This window comes from Gopherus evgoodei, chromosome 8, assembly GCF_007399415.2.
Source record: "Gopherus evgoodei ecotype Sinaloan lineage chromosome 8, rGopEvg1_v1.p, whole genome shotgun sequence".
NCBI lineage: Eukaryota > Metazoa > Chordata > Testudines > Testudinidae > Gopherus > Gopherus evgoodei.
The window spans coordinates 94,120,542-94,142,574 of NC_044329.1; the positions used below are offsets into that span (position 1 = coordinate 94,120,542).

At 39.8% G+C, this 22,033-nt stretch overlaps 1 protein-coding gene across 2 annotated transcripts in view; it reads right to left on the bottom strand.

The window, feature by feature from the left end:
* The window catches only part of PDE4B (phosphodiesterase 4B), a 378,929-nt gene that overhangs the window by 303,617 nt on the left and 53,279 nt on the right, over nucleotides 1-22,033 (bottom strand). For both annotated transcript variants that reach the window (XM_030572883.1, XM_030572884.1), the window contains exon 3: nucleotides 17,900-18,135. In XM_030572883.1, the coding sequence (XP_030428743.1) occupies nucleotides 17,900-18,135 (236 nt within the window). The remainder of the gene's footprint in view (nucleotides 1-17,899; nucleotides 18,136-22,033) is intronic.

The following is a 22,033-nucleotide window of genomic DNA, read 5'->3' on the forward strand; positions in this document are numbered from 1 at the left end:
CAATGGGCTTAAATTGCAGCCAGGGCGGTTTAGGTTGGACATTAGGGAAAACTTCCTAACTGTCAGGGTGGTTATACACCGGAATAAATTGCCTAGGAAGGTTGTGGAATCTCCACCATTGGGGATTTTTAAGAGCAGGTTGGACAAACACCTGTCAGATGGTCTAGATAATACTTAGCCCTGCCTTGAGTGCAGAGGACTCTCGAGATCCCTTACAGTTCTGTGATTCTGTGAAACTACTGCCTGTCATGCTGATCATTACTGTCTCATTGGTTCCTTCTTCTCTTCCAGTCAGTCAGTTTGTAGCCATCTGATATCTCTTGTTTTATACTTAGAGTGTGGGCTCTCTGGGGTAGGAGCAATCTTGGTGATCTATATAGCTCCTAACGCAATGGGGTCCTGGTCCATGACTGTGGCTCTTAATTGTTATGGTAATACAAATAATAAATATATAATAATAGTATTGCTTTCTCCTTGTCATTAAATGTGTGGCCCCATGCCTTATTTATGGCACACAATTAAACCCTGCTCTGAAGACAATTATTAATTTCCTCATAGGCTCATCACTACCATATCATAGTGCATCACAAACATTGATGAATTTATTTTCCCAATATCCCTCTAAGAGGAGGGGTTATTTCATAAAGAAACTCTATAGCAGAGGCTGGGACAGAATCCAGTTTTCTAGGGCAACATTCAACAACATTAACCATGAGACCTTCCTTTCTCTTCCCATAATTGCCTACCTTATTCACTATATACCTTCTAACTTATGCAACAAATGAACCAAGACACCAGCCTCCTTCACTACACAACCCCGATTTAGCCCCACAGCAACTCCATGCTGTGCACCAAATGAGACCGGGGGCCTGGGAGGAAGATAGTAAGTGATCACGTAATGAAAGATTGAATTATACTGCGCATGCACAAGGGAACCAAATTAATGTTGCATAGTCAACCTTAATTCTGTTGTTTCCTAACTTGAATGCTTGACTTTGCATCCTTAATTATGTTCTTTTAGCGTTGTGTACATGTGTTGGTGTGTGTTTGTGTACATAATATATTGAATAGCAATGTACTCTATGGTCAGCCCAGCTTAGCTACTAGAAGGCTGCTTTGATTCAAGCTCCATGTAAAAAAGAAAATTCTCTTGCGATTATGTAACTACCACAAAAATGCTCCGATTAAATCTGTTATCCTCAGCAAAAGGTTTCAACTTAATTTTTAGTTGTTTCAAATTCTTCTCTGATTTAGCTTACCTGCATTTTCTGTATTCTCTATTTTAGACGGCTATGAGCATGAAATATAAACGTTAGGATTTTTCAGTAGGTTCATTTTCTTTTTGCTAATTGGTGCTGACGCATCTCTTCCAGTTCTAGATACAGTTCAAGCTGTCCCATTTCCAATTCGCTGGAGATATACAGCTTTAATTGAATCATTAAAACTTCTTTCCTTTGTGTGCTCGCAGCCGCCTCTGTGTTCAACCTTCAGTGTTTTCAAGCAAATCTTACAATACCAAACTTCAGGATCATTTTCAGTAAATTTAATGAGTTCTGCTTGCAACACACACAGAAAAGGAAAAGGAATTCCACTACTGTTGAACAAATAAGCAGATTTACATTATAACACTCAAACAAAAACAAACTAAGAAGAACATATAAAATTCCAAGAGCAAGTATAAAATATACTGTACAAACAGCAATTTAAGAATCCCAAGCCACAATTGATGGTTAATGCAAACAATAGATTTTGACCTAGAATTATTCTACACGATCTATACAGCCATTATAAACCATAATTATTCTATACAGGCTTACAGCCATCATAAAACAAGAAAATATTGCAGCCAAGTAAAAGATCCAAAAGCTTTAAAAATTGTGATAGCAACAGATGAAGGCTAAATATAGGCAATCAAAACACTTCTGTATATTTTTAGTTTACAAAAAAAATTTCAATGACAACTCACAGATAGTATACAGTTAACTCCTAATAGCTTCTCTAGAGATATAGAATTACTATTTATAGGGTGAGCTAGCAGTCACGCCTATACTTAGGTTGTCTAATACTTTTCATTATAAAATGATTCCTTGTGATCTTTTGATGAAAAGCTACAATACACTACCTTTGCTTGCAGCATGCAATTGAAATTCAGCAGAGAAAAAGCCCTGGGATCAAGGATGTGCCTTTTGCTTGTCCCATGAAATTTTTCAGGTTGTTATGGTTAAAGGGTAAGTTGCGCTTTAAATACCTTTTAGTTCCTCTCAAATGCACCTCTCAGGTAACCAGCCTGGCTTCCCGCAGCTCACTCGGGGTAGAACCACACAGACTTGTGACACCTGATGGGTGCACTCAAGAAGGACTGAATAGGTCTAAAGTGCATCTTGTCCTGCAACCATAACAGCATGATTTGCAGTAAGTGACAGCTGCAAAGACAAGTATTGCCAGAAGTAAAGCAAGAGGGAAAGTGGTTTTATGTCCTTCAGGGAAGAGAGAAGGAAAGGACAGGTAAAGAAAATGAGTTATATACAACTCCCTAAAAAGTGATTAAAAGAGATTTGTGGAGAAAGTGGAAAAAAGGTCCAAAAAACGTTAAAAGTCAGAGCTGGTTGAGCTGCTGTTTGCTGACAAATCAGAGAAGGAATGCTATCCCAGCACAGGGTAAGGACTTAAGAGGACCCACCAGATCACCAGAAAAGGGACCACAGGATGATGGAGACAGAAACCAGTGAGACCCAGCAGGTCTGGAGGAATTTGAGGAGGCCAACTTCTCAGAGGCAGGTGTAGACCACAACTGGAGAGTACACTGCACGTGGAGCAGCAATCAGACACTATTCAGGCTGATTTCCTCAAGTCAAGAGCTGGAGAGGCAAAAACTGCAGCTGGAAATGAAGAAACTTCAGTTTGAAAGAGAGATGCTTGCTGATCAGGACAGATGAAGACAAGCACGAGGTTGAGAAATTGAGGAACAAAAGGCCTAATGACCCAGTAAACTAAATGTCAATTCTGTTGGGTGCACAGATGCTACATTGTTGCACCCATTTAAGGTGTGAGAGGATATTGATGCCTACCCCATTACCTTTGAGAAGGGTTGTGATTTGAATCAGGTTCCCTCCTCCCCCACCCCCGGCAAAGCAGCTCAATTTTCTGACCCCTTACTAAGGCAAAAGCCAAACAGACATACAGCCAAATACACTGAGCAGACTTGGGGAATAAGAAAGCTCTGCTCCTTAAATTGACGTCTGGGGCTTGCACAAAAAGATTTGGGGGGTGGGGTGCAAAAGCACAAAGATGCAATGTATATATGGAGGTGGCAAATCAGATGGAGGAAAAGATCTGGGGATCACTAACCTAGATGTTTTGTATGAACTCATTGGTTCAGAAAAATTGTATGAGATGTCCTCCCATGTCTAGGAACATGGATAAGAGATCAGAAACCCAAGATCTGTGTATCATCGACAGATAAGCTTGTTGATAGTGAGTCTGATTCTGAGAAAAAGCCCAAAGCCTAAGCCTGAAACTCAGACGGAGGGACACAAGAGTGCTCACCAGGGAAGGGAAATGAGAACACCCAAGCAGTGGGGAGTTACTGCTCCAAGCTGGCCCCTGAGGAAAGGTATCAGGGATCGGAGGGGCTATACCTGCCAAGGACCAGGACACAACTGGGTAAACTGCCCAGTGGCCAATTGTTTCAAAATTGGTGCTGTGCAACAACAGATTAACTTTCTGGCAGTCTCCCCACTGGTGCAGCAGGCTAACCATGTGACTGCAGACACCGTGAGGAATATAATGTACATTTGAATGAATTCACATTCCCACCCTCTAGGGATATATATGTCTTCTTGTACCCTCAGTCAGCTCCCCAAAGGAAATGGAAGGTGCAAAACAATGGGAAAACTATTAATAGAGAAATAGCCCCTGCCTAGGTCCAACCACTCTCACCAAGTGTATTCTTCTAGAACAAAACCTAGAATCAAAGGGTATACTGAAACCTTGAAGATGCTCGCATTGGTAGGAAGGGTTAAGTGAGTTGTCAGAATACTGACAGTGGCGCACAGAAAGAAAGAGACAGAGTTCCAGACCAGACATGGAGGTGAGGGAAACTAAGTTCTTGCTAGGAAAGATTCAGGTGCAGATAAGAGGAAAAAATGCATATAAGACTCTGTTTTAACCCTTTACTCTGTGTGCTACATAGAACTTCGAGTGAATGAATAAATTCTGCTTTGTTTTGAAGAAGCTGTTTCTGAATCACTTTAATCAGCTCACTGGTACACAGAGGAAAAGGGCTGACAGGGATCAAACCTAGTTGGGCCTGTTTGATTAACATTTGAAAAACGGGGAGCCAAAGCCCAAAGATCCAGTTTAAGAGCAGTAGAACTACATAGCCTCACACAGAGAGAGAGGCAGGATGCCAGGCCTGTTACCTGAGGGGTGCACTTGAGAGGAACAGAAAGGAGTCAAAAGTGCAGCTTGCCCATGACAGAGGCATTAAAAATCACTATTTCCCATCCTTCATTCAGTGCCCAAGGAACGAATCAGGACTGTGTAGCTAGTGAGGCTGTGATCTGTATGACCCTCTGACTCATTTGCTCTACAAGTTGGAAGGCAGGTAAAGAAAAAGACAGAGAACTGCAAGAAGAGAAAGGCAGGTTTTCAGGATGCCCAGGACTGAGAGTCACCTTGTTACCCCCTACCTCCAGGGAGACTTGCTTCTGCTGAGCTGGGAGTCAATTCCCAACACCACCAGCCTGCTGGCCACACATACTCTCCCCTCTGGACTATGCTAGCCCTTACTTTGCTTTCCAGGTTAACAATGGGTGCAGCTCAGTTCCCAAAACCCTTTGAAGCTTTCAGCTATAGTGTTCCGCTCCTTATCCACCGAACACTCACAGAAACACCAGGGGTCTGCTGTCCTCCAGGTAACAGTGTACACACCAGTTTGTATGATTCAATTCAGGACCACCACCTTGCTTCGCATCACAGCAGTTAGATATATTTAATGTGAAAACAAAGATAAGTTTATTACCAAGGATTCAAGAAACGGTGAGTAAGGATAATGGAAACAAAGATTACATATAAAATAACATTACTGCTTGCTTTCCAGAGATGAAAAACTTAAAAGGCCAGCCTCGTGTCTAAAGAAGTCTTATCTTACCCAAAAGCTTCTGCAGCATTTTCAACCAATGCTGGTTGTGATCCTTTTTTCATGAATGTAAACACATTGCCCGTTTACCTCCTAGGTGCAGGACAGCAGGATGTCTTCTCTGTTCTCCAAATACAGTCCAGCAAATCTTTGAAATGTATTTCAGGATAACGTTCTCTTTCCCCTCTGTGTTTCCCTAACTGTTAGTTCCTTTCTGCAATTCTTATAATATTCAATTGCATTCAGTTTAGAAGGGTAATGGGAGACCTATTATGTTAACTTATAAAGCTCAATTTACATCTCGACAGAGAGAGAGAGATGTGAATAAACATCCCTTGTCTGACAGAAAAATCTGTTTGTCAACACTGCCTTGATACAGACTTTAAACACTTTCAGTTTATATACACAGCTCCTTACATAGTACCCATACATACATTTCAAACTATTTTAAATGACCAGTGTGATCCTGGCTTTCATGTAAGACCTCACATGGCATTCTTTGGTGAAGCAGAATGTACATACCAGAATCAGGACATTCCTGTAACCCCCTTTGCCAGTTGGCATTAAGGGGTTCTTGGCTCATAGCAGTCTTCCTATATGATGTGCACAAAGACACTTAAACACAAACTTTGGGTGATAGGATTACACAATTAGTGGCTCATTAGTTGGATATCCAGATAGAGAGACAGTGGGCCTGATTTTTAGAAGTGTTTAGGATTTACAACCATAACTGAAGTCAACGGGAGCTGTGGACGTTCAGTTCCTATGGAAGTCAGGCACTGTGATCTGGAGAAATAAGCATGGGTCTGAGAGTCAGGAGGTCTAGAGTTTTAATTATGTGTCTGCCACTGACCCCTTATTTCATCTTAACTCAGGCTAAAACCCCGCTGAAGTTAATAGGAGATTTGACCAAGTGAAGACAGGAAGAATTCTTTAGTAAGAACATTTAATGGTGAGGGAGAAACGGGTAGAATTCAGTTCTTATTTAAACTAAACACATCTTGTAATTCTTTTGTGCACATTTTAGGAAACTTGACAACTTTTCCTTCAAGAGGGTAGAGAAACTGGAACAAAGAGAAAAAAAATCTCCAAGTTAGCTAATACATACTTCCTCCTCCCACCTCTTCACACCTTTTTGAAGTGTTAAAAATGTAGCTCTTGAAATGACAAAAAAAAAATGAAGATTTTTTTCCCCTCTTGTCAAGCTAGACAGCCCCTCTTATCATGACTAGTTGCTCATTTCATGTCTGGAGATAATCAAATCCAAATAGTTCTCTACCTCTGAGAACTTTGTTTCTGTTTCCCACAGAAGTGTCTGTAGAAGAGTGGACAATATAGGGACTGTGTCATAACTATTACATCTTCAGCCTTCCCACAGTATATCTGCTCTTACAGTTCACCATCGTAAGCTAACTAGAAACAGAAAATAAGCCTAAGGGAACACCTGAATCCTTCCTTTTAATAAATAAATGCAAAGAGTCCTTTAAAATTTTGTTTTCATATTTTCGAAGTTCATTGGATACATATACCAGGTTAGTGGGAGAGAATGAAAACATCTAGGGATCTCTATTGGAGGGTCTAGCAAAAGAAAGCCAAAGGACCTGATCCTGAAAGGATCTGACCTACTGCAACTCCTATTAATTTCAATGTTCAGTATGAAAGGGCAGTTCCTAAAGGTGTTAGATAGTATTTCAGAATGATTTCCACAAAAGAACAAAGCAATCACTGCACAGATGAAACCCTTTAAGTCTGTATCCAGCTCTAAAACAATTCAATATTCTCTACATCTAGCTTGTTGTCAAGGAGACTTGTGGTAATCACAGTAATTCTCTTTTCAAAGCTAAACTATCATTTATATTGTCCAGAAACAGTGCACTGTAATTAAAAAACATTTCCCCCATAGAGTGCATTAGATGTTACAAAGAGTATACTTGACCTCCTTTTTGAAGATGAGTGCATGCCCCAAAGAACTGCAGCACAGGCTTTTGATGTACAAGATCTGTATTTAATCAGAATGATTAAACTTGTGTTCTCAGAAGTCTTATGTACAGACAAATTTAAGCTCTACAGCAGCTAATGATATAATTACAAGAAAAAAACTATATGTTTATGTAAAGCCTATAGGCATTTACATTTAAATATTTTAAATGCTGTAAATACACAGATAAAAATCACAGATATTCAAAAAACAATTTTTTTTTTGGTTCTTATAGTGGCATCTATCACCATAAAATCAGAGCCACCTATTAGATTAACTAGCCTATTCCCCCAGCCATTTTAAGATTACTCTCTAAATATATTCTCTAGTTCTTGTACAGTTCAGTTTGAAATTATCTAAACAGTGGGATGCCCACCATTTCTCCAGGAGGTTATTCCAGTTTAAACAGATAAAACCATTAGAAACATTTCCCTCAAAAAAGTCAGCATACATTTTTCTGATCTCTATTGTACCCCATTAGTCCTAATTATAGCTTTATACTTCCATAAACAATTCTTCTCCTCCTCAACTATTTGTACACAGTTATGATTGACACACACCTCCTGCTTAGTTCTCCAGACTGGCTATACATAATTAGGCCTTGTAATCTTTCTTCACAGATCAATACCTCCAGCTTCTTAGTAATTTTAGCTTCCTCCATTCATCCAGGAATGAATTCTAATTTATCAGCTTCTTGCTGGTATGGAGGTGTCTAGAACTGGATGCAGTATACTTCTGAATGTGTGGTCTTACTAGTCTCTGCCGTCCAACATCCTGTTGGCTTATTCTACTGATGCACATAATTTACTGTCTGCTGTCATCACCTGGAGAACAATTTAAAGTACTACAATCAATGGATTTCTTGACACTGCAGATGGCATTAGGATTTATCAATGTATTTTTCCTTTGTAATCCTATACTCCTGGTACACTGCAAATTCCCACTGACTTCAGTGGGCATTTGGGATGAACATGAAATATAGGATCAGACCCTTAATGTATTGTCTCTGGATCTTGACCTCAGCCAAAGTGATAAAAATACTTACAAGTTAGAAGCTTCAGAGTGACCAAAGCAGGAGAAAGTGTCATTGCTGGATAAGTAACAATAGTATACAGACACACACACACGGCACCACTTAATTTTGCCGATTCATTAAGATTTTGGTAAAAGCTTGTATAAAACCAGAAAGTTCAAAAGAGTTTTAAATCCTGATAAGAAATTTGCAATTTTCTTATAAAGAATAGCAAGAATCACTAGCTCACGTAGGAATTCAATCCTGTGAACTGTCAAAACCCACCAACTCCCACTGAAGTGATTTTCCTTCAACTGCCATGAAGCAACTGAGGATTTAACAGGATTGGGCCATTAATGTCATACGTATTTCAACAGATCTTTAAGAATTACAGTTTAAATGGCTTTACAGAATCTTTATCCTACCAAATATATTTAGTCTATATTACATTTAATGCTAATAGTGTGATCTCTTCTCAGAAATATGTTCATAATAGATTATATTCATGTGGTTTGGGATGGGCCTTATGTACATGTTATTGGTCCAATATATTTACTCAACTTGATAAAATTAAACACAACTCCACTTATATGGGCCTGGTTCTCTGCTCATTTACCCTGGCATAACTTTACCAAAGTAAACGGAATTACACAAGTGTAAAACTGGTGTAAGATCAGAATCAGGCTCTATGTTCAAATCTAACTCAGCAGATCGTCTCAAACTACAGGGTAAAAGAATGATTTTGGCTGTTTTGACTCAAGATGGAAAGATTATTCTTTCCCTGCTTGCTCTTTCATCTTGCCTTGATTTATTACTTCAGTTTCAGTAATGAAAAATAGACAAGGACATCTAAATATAATTTAACAACTCTTACAAAATATGGACAAAAATTTATGCATGTACTGCCTAAAAGGCTCTTAAATTTAGAACACAGTTTGAAGAGCCAACCAACCTCTGAATACTCTATTCCAGGCATCATTTGTGCACACAGTTTCATGTGTGTATTACCTTAGAGTCTGCATACACATTATTTTGTTTGCAAATAGCTTAGTTTTTCTTGACTTTATTGCCTTTCAATCATTGTCTGTTAATTGTTTACAGTTCATGTCATAATACAGTACCATGTATGTTAATGAAACACGTGTTCTATGTGATTTTATATTCTAAATAGTGTTAGACATGGTATAGGGAAATATTAAATACATATAACTCCTGGTGCAATTATTTAGTGATCATAGGGCAAGCAATGACAAGGCAACTTTGTGAAGTTATTCTGGGCTTTGTGTACATACCCTAAATTTTAGTCCCAGTAACCCAAGAAAGAATATGACAGAAAATAAACTTTAAAAAATTATCAGTTATGTCCTTTTTTCCTTCTTCCATAAAAATGTACCCTATTTTTGATCTCTCAAACTTTTCTTTTTAATAAACTACAGTGTTGACAAAGATATATTGACATTTCAGCTACAGACAGACTCATCACGAGTTACTCCACGCCACAATCTCGACATTGCAGATGGACTATTGTATAATTTCAGTCATGATAGAAGCAGATTTTAAGACAATTTAGCTAACCAACAATAAGAAACTTGGAAAGTAAAAAAAAGAAAAAGTACTAAATCTGCTGTAATTTCTGTCAACATGTGAGAGCCTGTAAAGAGGAGTGCAGTAATGCACAGTATCCTATAAAATGCATGGCAACTTTAAAATCCTTGCTTAAGCTTAATCACATATAGCAGAATTAACCCTTACTGAATGCTACTTGGTTTGTTTGCACCCTGTTGGGATTGTCAGGTACTGCAGTTGCTTAAAATCAACTACTTTCTGTCTCAGCATACACATCCATATAATGTCAGTCATAAAGTGTTCTTGGAACTGTGCTGAGATTTTCAAGTACAAGGAGACAAATTTGCTTTTCTTTATCCACTGATTTATTCTCATGGCTTTGGATGTCTTTGGAACCCCTTGCTGGAATTATGTTCTTGTGAATCATTTCAGCCCACCCATTACTCTCCCTTAAAGTTAGCATACATCGATAACTACTGTCACGGAGTCACCAGGCAATGCTCTGGAACTGCTCCCCACCAAGCCAGTCAGGACTTTGGGGAGCCTCCTCTCCCTTGGAGCAGACTTGTTCAGGGCAAGAAGCTCACACGTCTTCACCTCCTGGGTCTCTCCTTGGAGAATTCAGCATCCTCTGCCCTTCCGTGCGCTTCCCACAACGAGCCTGCCCCAGCGGGCTCCTGGGAAAGCCACCGGGTCCTGCACCCCCACTTCGCAGTCAGACGTGACTCTCAGCCAGCCAGTAAAACAGAGATTTATTCGATGACAGGAACAGGGTCTAAAACAGAGCTTGTAGGTATAGAGAAACGGACCCCTCGGCCAGGTCCATTCTGGGGGTCAGTGAGCCAGACCCCCACGTCTGCCCTCAGCCAGCTCCAGACTAACAACCCCTTCCAGCCCCTCCTCTCCGCTCAGCCCCTTTCTCGGGCCAGGAGGTCACCTGATCTCTTTGTCTCCAACACCTTCAGCTGGCACCTTTGCAGAGGAGGGGCCCAGGCCATCAGTTGCTAAGAGACAGAGTGTCAGGCATTTAGGTGCACTGGCCCTTTGCTCTGCCAGATACTTAAGAACTGCCTAGGGTACACTGAGGCACCAACACAGTATTCAGAGAAAACATTAAGAACTTTCCCAGTTTGTCACAACTACCCACTACCAGATAGTGAAAAAAGTTATATTTCCAAGATGTGACATCCAAATATTTCTACTAAATTCTTCTTGGCACACTAACAAATGCATTACAATACCATATACAAACTCCCTAACCACCTTTAAGTTTAAAAGTCAATACGTTAGACAGGGATATTTGTCATCTTGCTCTCTTTTAGCTATTCTCATGAACAGTGAGACTCAACATAGAATCCTAAACTCTGAAATACTTTACAAAAGGAGATCAGAATGAGCCCAAATTTAAGAGTGCAAGGAAAAATGCAAGACCCGTCTTTTCACAATGGCTTCAGCAATGATAGCGTAAAGGAGATGCAGCACTTCGCATGGAAGATAAAGCAAAAAACGAAAAACCCATGAAGTATGATGTGTAAACTGATGAAATGGCTCTCAGAAACAAAATATAGATAACACTCAGCGAGAGTTTTCCCCTAGGGTTAAGTTACCCAGACCTCTAATCAAATTAAAATAGAGAGGGGAAAACCAAAAAAAACCCAGACAACCAAAGACCTTCAGCCTTCTATTCAATGCAATCCTTTGACCGTGGGTGTGGGACTCCGCCTTCCCTTCTGCCTTTCAAGCAGCTAATCTGAACATCTGTGGAAGAGAAGGAGAAACCTGAACTGAAGTTACTATGTTCAGTAAGGACCAGTTGTTGCCCCTGTACCCTGTCACACCTCCACCAAAACCAGAGGCTGATCTAGGCGTAGAGAACAAAGTCCTTTCTGGAATTACGTATGAGTTTCTATAGCTGTTGCCTAGATACTACAGTGACTGACATCTTAAAAATGTTTTTATAAATGAGACAGATGATATGCTAGATAATCAGAGCAATGAAGTATACGCATTGGTACCAAAAGTGAACTATCATGCTTATGAGATCACCAGGAAGATATTTGTCATAACTTAACAGTCAGTACAAAAAATATGACTAGTTACAATGAATAATAAGCAAATGAAATGAAAACATCTTTATTAAGACTGATTGACTCACCTTTCGTGTCAAAGCCCACCACCTAATAATGAGCTGTCCCATAACACTTGTTTTTACAAGTACAGATATGGATTACACAAAATCCAGGTATAGTAGTTTCTGAACAGGTCTTATTGATTTGTCTACTCTGCAAAATGTCTCCAATGTACAAGTCTACACTCACCTAGTAAGAACTGTTCTAAGTCAAATGCATCTTTAAATATTTGTACTGGCAGCATAGATAAGAAATACTCTCTGTTTAGTCTTTGGACTATTTCTTTCTAAACTGGAGTCTAAAATTATTTGATTGTGTCCCTTTAATTGTAGTGCTCCTTTGCTCAGCTTCCTCAACTGGCTCTATATTATTTTGGTTCCTCTTTGCCTATATGCTTTCCCCACAAAATGGTACAAACCTCCTTTGCAGACTCCATTTCACGGTTAATCAGCCTGTCCAAAACCTACCTATAAAAAACTCCTCTTTCCCCTCTCTGTGGATCGCCGTTAATCCCTACTTTCACTTTCTCCTGAATATTCCACTGCTGTGCAGAAAGGTCTAATCAGGACAATCTTTGATTCAAAGACAATCAGACACCTCATTAAACTGAAGAGGTGTGCCAAGCACACACTGATCCTTGGTGTTGCACACTTGCTTTCAGCACAATGACAGGTATGTCTTCAGTGCAGAGTGAAACTGGGTGACAGGAGCTCTGGTGTGAGCAGCCACACTAAAAGCTATATCCAAGTTACTGTGTAGCACTATGACTTCTGGGGACATATCCATGGTTGTTTGTGCTGTGTTAAGCTGAGGGGCTATAGGATTCTTTCCCAGTGAATTGCGGGGACCTTGTCTGTCCCTCTGGGCTCACAGGGGAAAATTGTGGGAAAGCACAGGAGGATTATCAGCACGCAAGTGATTTAGCTGGCATCCTGACTGCAAAATGTGTGGAGAAAACAAATAAGAGAGTTATTTACTTCTTCACATAACAAACACAAGAACCAGGAGTCATCCAATGGAATTAATAGGCAGCAAGTTTAAAGCAAACAGAAGGAAATATTTCGTCACGCAATACACAGTCAATCTGTGAACCTCATTGCCAGGGGATGTTGTGAAGGTCAAAACTATAATGGGGTTCAAAAAAGAACTAGATAAGTTCATGGAGGACAGGTCCAATGATGGCTATTAGCCAAGATAGTCAGGTATGCAACTCCATGCTCTGTGTGTCCCTACCCTCTGATTGCCAGAAGCTGGGAGGGATGACAGGGGATGGATCACTCGACAATTGCCTGTTCTGTTCGTTCTCTCTGGCATTGGCCACTGTCAGAAGACAGGATACTGGGCTAGATGGACCATTTGTCTTACCCAGTATGGTGGTTCTTATTTTTTATCTGAGAAAATCCTTAATCTAAAGTACTAGTCCTGAAGTGCACATAATTCAGTGTTCTTAATACTAACCACAGATTAGTTCAGGCATTTACCTTCTTTTTGTCCAATACTCTGCAACCTCAACTAGGTTTTACTATACTCAATGTCCTAGAAGCCAGCTCTCCTACTAGACCTCATCCAGACAAAAGTGTGTGTACTCTATCCATCCATTGCCTTTAATTATCATCTGTAGCAAACCCATATGAAGTCCTTTGACCAAGGTCCTCTATGTTTACATTTCTAAGCAGCGTTTCATTTTGAGTACTCCATTTCATAAACTCCTTTGCCACAGCATCAACCAACTCACTATTGAGTAAATCATAGCAAATCTGCCCACCTTATTCTTTTGAGGATTGTGAAGACACAAAAGATGTCTGAGTACAGAAGCTAAGTTCAGTGAATAATCTTGGCAAACAATTTCTCGAGTCTATGGGCCCATAATAATAATATTTCATGGGATATAAACCGGATTAGCCACCCCTGACAAACTGAAAGTGTGGACTGATAAAACACTCTTGTATTCCAATCATTGAACCAGATTGTGAACTCAAGTTTGAGAATTTCCTCAAAGAGAAAGATTGCTTCTTTCCTGCCTCCTAGGATTGAGATCCTGAAGAGCTTAGACTTATTAGACCTCTAGACTTAACAGTGTGAACACACTTGTGCAGAGAAAGGGCTGAATTTCTGCCTATGGCTTCCGAATTTTCACTTAAGCTCTCTGATGGGCTAGGGCTCACAATGGAAGCCTGAGACATTTTACTTTGGGACTCCACACTATAATATATGAGGCAATCAAGACCACAGAACTACTAACAAAACACCAATGATTAGAACGGTCAGAAAATGGGGAGCAAAAAAAATGTGAACATCAAATGTCATTATACATAAAGCTGGGTCCTAGCTCTGAAAAGGTGAGAGAGGAGGAAAGATTCTCCTGAAACAATAGTTGCTTGTTGGAAATCAGGGTTCTGAATCATGAACATTAACATTTAAATGCAGCAGCACCATTGTTTCTCTTAGGACTCTACACGGGTATTTAAAATACAAGTTGGAAATAAGAAGCCAGCGATTTTTCAGTCACCTATTAGAAGAGAGATTTTTTTTAATTATTGGCATGTTAATGCTAATTACTAACTTTTTCTATAGGCTTATCGTTCTAGAAGAAAAGCAGATGTTATGAAACCACACAGACAAGTGCATACAACAATTTTACTGTATTAGAAGAAAGGTGCAGCAACGCCCCCTTGTGTTGTAAAGAGAACTGATCAGGAACTAATGATAATTCTTTACAGTTTTCTTGGTCTTAAATCATCTATTAACAATGCTCTGAGCCCAAGATTAATCCATTCTTAAAAACAACACATATGAATAGTCGCCCCATTCTCTCTTTCGAACAAAGTTGTTATAAATGCATCATATGGGACAAACCTTCATAGTCAACAGGCTCAATCCATTTGAAAACAGAAAGCCTGTTTCTCGTAACTTTGTCCCATTATTACTCAACCAACTGCGATTCTTGAGCCAAAATTCCCTGGAACACCCAAGTCCATTCTGTATTGCTCCTGTATTACTACTACTCAGATTGGAGAGTAACTCCATGTTCAGAATGGCAACTGGGCTTTGAGGAAAGATGTTGGGTAACCGCACTGAGCATACTTAGGGATTGCTCTAAATATGATTATTAGAGATGAACTCAAATTGAAACTCCAGTTCTGAACTCTGAACTTTATGAAGTTTAGACCTAGATCCACACTTTAAGAAAGTTCAGATCCAAATATGAACTCTGCAGCTAGAACTCAAAATCTACAATGTGGTGACTCAAAACCCTGGATCCAAAACACACCTGAACTCTGAAAAAGTTATGATTCAGAGATCAGCTCCATCTCTAGATTTAATGCTGGGTAGCTTCTTCCTCATCTAAACAGCTGCAACCCTGTACACTAGGTCGCAACACCATTTGGGTTTGGCCCATCTACCCCTCTGCAGATGGAGGAAGAGGGGTAGATGGAACGAATCTGAGCGACACTGCAACTCTATGTTACAGGCTGCAATGCCCGAAGCGGGGAGCTGGCTGGGCTCGTTCTCCAACTGCTGCCCTTCAAACTCACCTTTCAGCACCCCCACTATACTGATGTGCATGCTAATGTAGCAAAAAACTGTTATTTGGTGACTTTTCTGCAACTTATTTCATCCCCGCACCTCTGCCGTGAAATCTACTAAAAATTTCCATGTCAAAATTGCAGCCTTAACCATGAGCGTGACCATTTTGCTTGTAGATTGTACCCATTCCGCCATTCTTCATCTTTCTTTCTTGTCTTTTTTTAGCTTACAAGCTCTTTAGGGCAGGGACTGTGTTTTTTATATTTCTATAGAATTTAGAACACTGTGCTAAGTGACAAATTATTAAAGATAATTAATAATACCACCTGTAACTGCAAGGATTGTTCCTTTCTAGTTAATACTTACTTTAAATTTTGAAAACAAAAGGCTGCATTGCATTGCTCCAGAAAATAATGTGTTGTTCTGAATTTTAATAAGAAACACACAACAACATTAAAAGTGATTATATTCAAAGGCATATGCTAGTGCAGTACGTTAGTGAACTCAGTTAAGATAACAAGGCTTATATGAGAAGAATGTAACAGACAAGCACCATTATTTAGCTCCAGGTACTTATTATTCTGGTTGTCGTAGCACTAATAATCTTTTTTTTTGCCCACTCTTATTCAAGCTGAATGGGTGAAATACAGCCCTGATATAAGGTGCAACATCCCATTGATTACTACGTGAGCTCCACCAATTAATGGCAGAGCCTGAATTTGATCCAGTATGATTTATGCATCTTACTCTGACCCTGTATTGAAAAGGCTTCAAGTACTAGACAACATAAAATGTATATGCTGTGAAATCAAAGTATATTTCCTCTTTCCTAGAGTAATAATAAGTTGTACAGATGAAAGGAGGTTGGATAAAGGAGAGAGGAGGTGCTACAGCAGAGTGTATTAAGAATCATGGGAAATTATGCCTGTGGTTTCAATGCCTTTCAAATAAATTTGTAAAGCACACAGTGCTGGGATTTATTCTTTTACATTTCTACCGACTAAATCATTGGTTTACCAACATAAGATTTATCAAAACCTACAAGATATTTTCATTTTCAGTGTTGCCTTTGAGGATCTTCCACAAGACCCATAGACTTTGCATTTGAAAACAAAATATTTTGTGTGTATATAGTGTGGTGGTTGCAGAATTAACAACCTTTCACTCTTTGGCTGAGACCAAGTACAGAAAGTTTGATAAACATTTTTGAGAAAGTACAGGCATGTTGAAAGAGGGCTTTATAATGGAAGTGGAGTTGCAATAATGGGTAGATGAATCATTGATAGTTCAATTTATTAAGTATAGCAGAGAAACATCCCCTGCAGCTCCATGTGAAGGCTTAGATTCTATAATTCTCCTTGACTCACACTTTTGCAAACCTGAAAGCTATAATATACACTCCAGTGCAGGCCAACAGTTTTCATCAGATATCAACATTTCTAACCCATCTATGTTTTAAGTTAGTGTTACTCATTTTTAATATCTATGTGAATATCGCAGGGTACAGGGTACTCCCCCATACTGGAACTCCGTGGGTAAATGAGCAACATAAAAAACAAAAAAAATGAAAAACAAAATAAACAGAGGTCAGAAATAAATCTGAATGTAAGAAGCTCAGCTGGCTTTAAAACTAACTCAAAAACACATCGATTTCATGACTGACTCAGACTCCTGACATCTCGAGTATATCTATATAGTTCATTATGGACATCTCCAGTGGTCAGTCTTCCTTTCCTGAATATCAATAGGGAGCAGCTCTGAGACTTGAGACCACATTCCTCCTTCATGCGAGGCTTTGACAGCTGTCCTGGGATATTCTCATACATTATTCCTCCACCTTACCAAAGAGTTAGAGCACATCCTTTCAATCTCAAGCCTGGTTCTAGGCAAGTAGAGACACCTACTTAGTTCAATATCTACCTCCCAACAGAGATTTTTGTCAGTTACATAACTAATAAAGCATTAATTTATAACTGACATACCTAGTTTCCAGAGTGATATGCCTCCCTCCACAACTTCCCATCACATGACTAGATTCTAAATCTAGACAGGAGGCTGTAAAGCTAAGAGGCTTTGACTCAGGGTGACTTTAATTTTGTATTCCATTGACAAGTTCACTAATGTTGGATTTCAAAGTCTCTTAAGATACCTCAAAACCAGAAAGATCCTACTGCTTCCATGAATAAACTTCTGTAGGTCATTTCTAACACATATCAGACAATTCTGCACTTACGTATTTATAAGCATTTTCAAATACTCCTTTAATTTTTAACCAAAGGAAAACTTTTACATTTGTTCAGACTACAGAGTGTAATATAAGTTAGTAATTTCATCAGTGTTCACCACTACAAAGTCAAAATTCCACACTGTCGTACTGCAGTTATTTCCTAATCTACTTGAGACACCATAATGTGATACTGGTTGGTAAATGCTGACTTTAGTATTTTAACCACTATATCCCTCCCCTGCCCATTTATTAACATATTGAGGGCTTGTTCAAAAAAAACAAAAAATAAAAACAATTTTAAGAATCTGAAACAATTTACCTGTCCTGGTAAGTGGTGATGGCAATACTCGGTGGCGTTAGCAAAGGCAAAGTTGTTGGTCTCGAGAGGATGTCTCTGTCAGGTGTCTTAGCTCTTTCACTTTGTCTGTGGGACAATGGTGGTAACTGCAAATTACATGAGCAACACCTTCTTCCTCTCCAGAGATCTATGCCAAGCATATTACTAGATGTACTATAAGACTTGCTCAGGCCACATTCTAAGTAATCTTTAGCAAACTGAAAAAGAAAGAAAAATGTTATTGAAGTTATGCAAATACATTTTTTCACAAAGAAAGAATATCAGCAATTAATTTACTTTCATAAATATTTAGTATTTGGGAGAGCTGAACTACTCACAAAAGAAATCTTTATTCTTAGCTTCTAGAAAAATTTTACTACTGCCATTTTACAAAGTTTTGTGAGGGTTTGCAAATTCACCGCGGTGAATTTCCTAACATTTACAAATTGGAATCAATCCTCCAGTTCTACAAGTTGAAGTTAAGCAGGAATGATCCCCAGCTGAATAGTCCACATTACATGGCAAACTTTGAAAATTTAAACTTTTCCTATGAATAGCTCATTTAGAGTTCATCCAAAATACCACTCCTCTCTCACATACCACACATTTATGACTTGCCTGTTAGCTCCCTTTTCTGTGAATCATCACAGTTCATCAGGTTTTGCCCTATTCATACCAATTGGTGAAGAGAGAGACCTCAGAGTTGGTGTTATGATATAGTCTGAATCAACCAAGATCTACTACTTGGGACAAATTCCCAGCTGAGGTACCTTAAATGATGTGGACAGCCCTAAAGAGAAAGTGTCTGATCAGCCAAGTAGTTTTGTTCTCAAACTTCTACTGGTTTTATTCCAAAACATCACCTGTCCTGGAAGGTAGCTCCCATTCTTCCCACAGCCGAGCCAGAAGCACTTCTGTGTTAGAGATCAGCCTGAAACTTACAGTTCAGATCTGGCTCAAAATTTGGAACACCTCAAAAGTTCCAGGGCATCCTGACCTGAGGTTTTGATTCAATAAATCATAAATAGAACCAATGGCAAAATGTGGAATAGAGGTTCAAATTTTGAACCTTTCTAATGTTAACGAGTATTTAGAGCTAAGACTTTGGTTCACATCAATCTGTATTTCTTATAAACTTTGAGGAAAACAAGTCAGATGATGCTATTCCCCTATATGCAGAAACTGACTGTACTTGGCCTGCAAGAAACTTCCTTTTCACCATATCAGTAAGTTCCACTAAGACTTTTCAATTTCCAGTTCAGAAGGCAAAGACATGCACTATAAACAAAGTCTGTAGTAGCTAATTGTTTTGTGAAATCTTCACATCTAAAGTGAAAGGCATCACATAATCACACCTGGCCAAAAACGTGAATTGTTTTAATAAAGGAATCGCTTTACCGAAGACATAATCGACAGTATATGCCACCATACACAAGACATCATTTAAAGTTTCCAGCTATCTCTTCCAGTATCTAATTTTCTGCATGATCAGCTTCTTAAGATTCTATGAAGCAGTGTGCACAATCAATGCTCATGGTAACAGTAGCCTGCCAGGCACTCTGGCTTATATTAAACACAGAGTGCTCTTAACATGCTTTTCTTGACTGTTCAATTCTTGCTCTCACAAGGGTGTTACTGGGCAATTGCTCTTCCTCCCAGAGTGTACTTTCATGTTGGGTCTATCTTCTCGCTTCTCCTGTTTAACATCTAGATAGGGCCATTGAGACTTAGTGAGGAAACATTGTCTGTGGTGTTTTCAGGATGCTCTATGCCTCTGTTTTATCAAACATCCAGCGCAGTCATTTGTCTTTACCAGTGTCTGGTTCAGATGGGGTAAGGATGAGAGAAAACAGGCTGATCCTCAAATTGCATAAGTCTGCAGCAACATTGAGGCAACATGGAAATATGGCATTGGTTATATCTGCACCTTCATCTGAAGGTGTAGACCTGTCTTTTGTTACTCAAGTTAACAATATAGTTGAATTTCCAGCTATCGTTAGAAAAATCAGAGTAGCCCACCCCTGATCTGCAACAGTCCAGGATATTTTGACCATTTGTTTCAGATGTGGCCCTCAATACCCTCACCCTTATAATTGTCACCTTGAGATTAGAGGACTGTAATGTGCTTTACAGAGTGCTACACCAGGAGCTGAAATTGGTGCAGAATTTGACAGTCTATTTGTTAAGTGGTATATCTGTCAAAACCAAGGCAAGGAAGGTTATGCCTAGTGGCTGGAGCAGTGGTGGTTGTGCCCAGGCGTCAGAACCAAGGGTTGGAGCTGGAACCAGGAGTCAAGAGCAGGGCTGGAAGACGACAACAGCAGGGCTGGGAGCTAGGCTGGACCCAGAACAACGCTGGAGCAGGCCAGAGACAAGACTAGAGCAAGAGCGAGGCTGGAACAGGCTGAGGCCAGTGGAATCTGTCACCACTATCAAGCAGAGCAGAGTTCCAAGCGATGAAGTGACGTTGAGCAGAATAGGCTGCTGTTTCTCCTGTGAACCTTACATACCTGCTCTGAGAGTCACCAGAGCAGCCCCAAGCTTGTGGATTGGCTGGAGCCCAACACAGGAATAACTCATCCCCACATGAGGCTTATTCAGGCTGTAGTCCAAGGATGATTCATTACCTCAGAATTTCTACCATGAACATACTGGTCCCAGGATGCAACAGATCACATCCTGGTTAATTCCTTTAGGAGCACTGATGATGGATGCCAGTGCAGCTATTTCTGAAGGACAATACAACACATTTTAAATGGAGTAGACTCCAGGTGTGTTAACAATATAGTTAAAAGTTAAAATGTGTGAAGTTGTATCACTTGTTTTAGAAAGCGATACTCCAATATCCTACTTGCCCAGTTATGCACCCTTCAAAACTTGCACTCAAAGTTAATAGTGCTTCAAATTCAATATATTGAGAAAAGCAAGTTATTCCCGAGATAACTTCTTAATGCTGGCAGCTCTTAGACTAAAAGTTTGACAGTGTGTGAAAGAAAGAGACAGGCATTTTATAAGAAGCCAAGGAAATACGTGTTGATACAGTTATACATAGGGCTCTACCAAATTCACAGTCTATTTTGGTCACTTTCATGGTCATAGGATTTTAAAAATCGTAAATGTCATGATTCCAGCTATTGACGTTTGAAAATTCAAAGTGGTGTAATTTTAGGGGTCCTAACCCAAAACAAAAAAAGGTTATTGTAGGGGGGGTTGCAGTACTGCTACCTTTACTTCTGCGCTGCTGCTGACGGCAGCAGTGCCTTCAGAGCTGGGCAGCTGGAGAGCAGCAGTGGCTAGCCAGGAGCCCAGCCCTGAAGGCAGAGCTGCCGCCAGCAGCAGCACAAAAATAAGAATGGTATGGTCTGGTAATGCCACCCTTACTTCTGCGCTGTTGCTGGTGGTGGCTCTGCCTTCTGGCCGGGAGCCCCTGTCAACGCCACCAGTCTCCAGCTACCCAGATCTGAAGGCAGCGCAGAAGTAAGGGTGGCAATCCTGCAACCCTTCCCTAAAACAACCTTGTGACCACCCCTCGCAACTCCCTTTTGGGTCAGGACCCCTAATTTGAGAAACACTGGTCTCCCCCAAGAAATCTGTATAGCATAGGGTAAGAGCACACAAAAGACCAGATTTCACAGGGGGAAACCAGATTTCATGTTCCATGATGCATTTTTCATGGAATTTAGTAGGGCCCTGGTTATACACCGATCTCTCCCCCAACAGTATAAATTTAAAAAACAAAACCAAGAACAATTCACTGATCTTATCACAGATGATGAGTCTCACTGATGAGTGACACAGGACATCCCTACAAGAGGCTGCCTGGAAGCTTTTTATGGAATTGGAGTTGTTAATGCCCTAAGTGACCTCTGATGGCATGTGAAGGATTCAGATTGTTTCAGAATTATCCTGCTAACACAGAGAAATGGAGCAGCTAAAATAGGGTAGAACCAACTGTGACACTAAACAGCAATGCTACAGCAAGAATGTAAATTAGTTATGTATGCAATGTAAGCAATATGCTGTTATATCTGAGCAATCCAGGCACCCTCACCCCAGCACTTCTTGACTATACTGATAAATTAGGAGCCATTTCAGAAAACAAAGTCAAGATAAAAA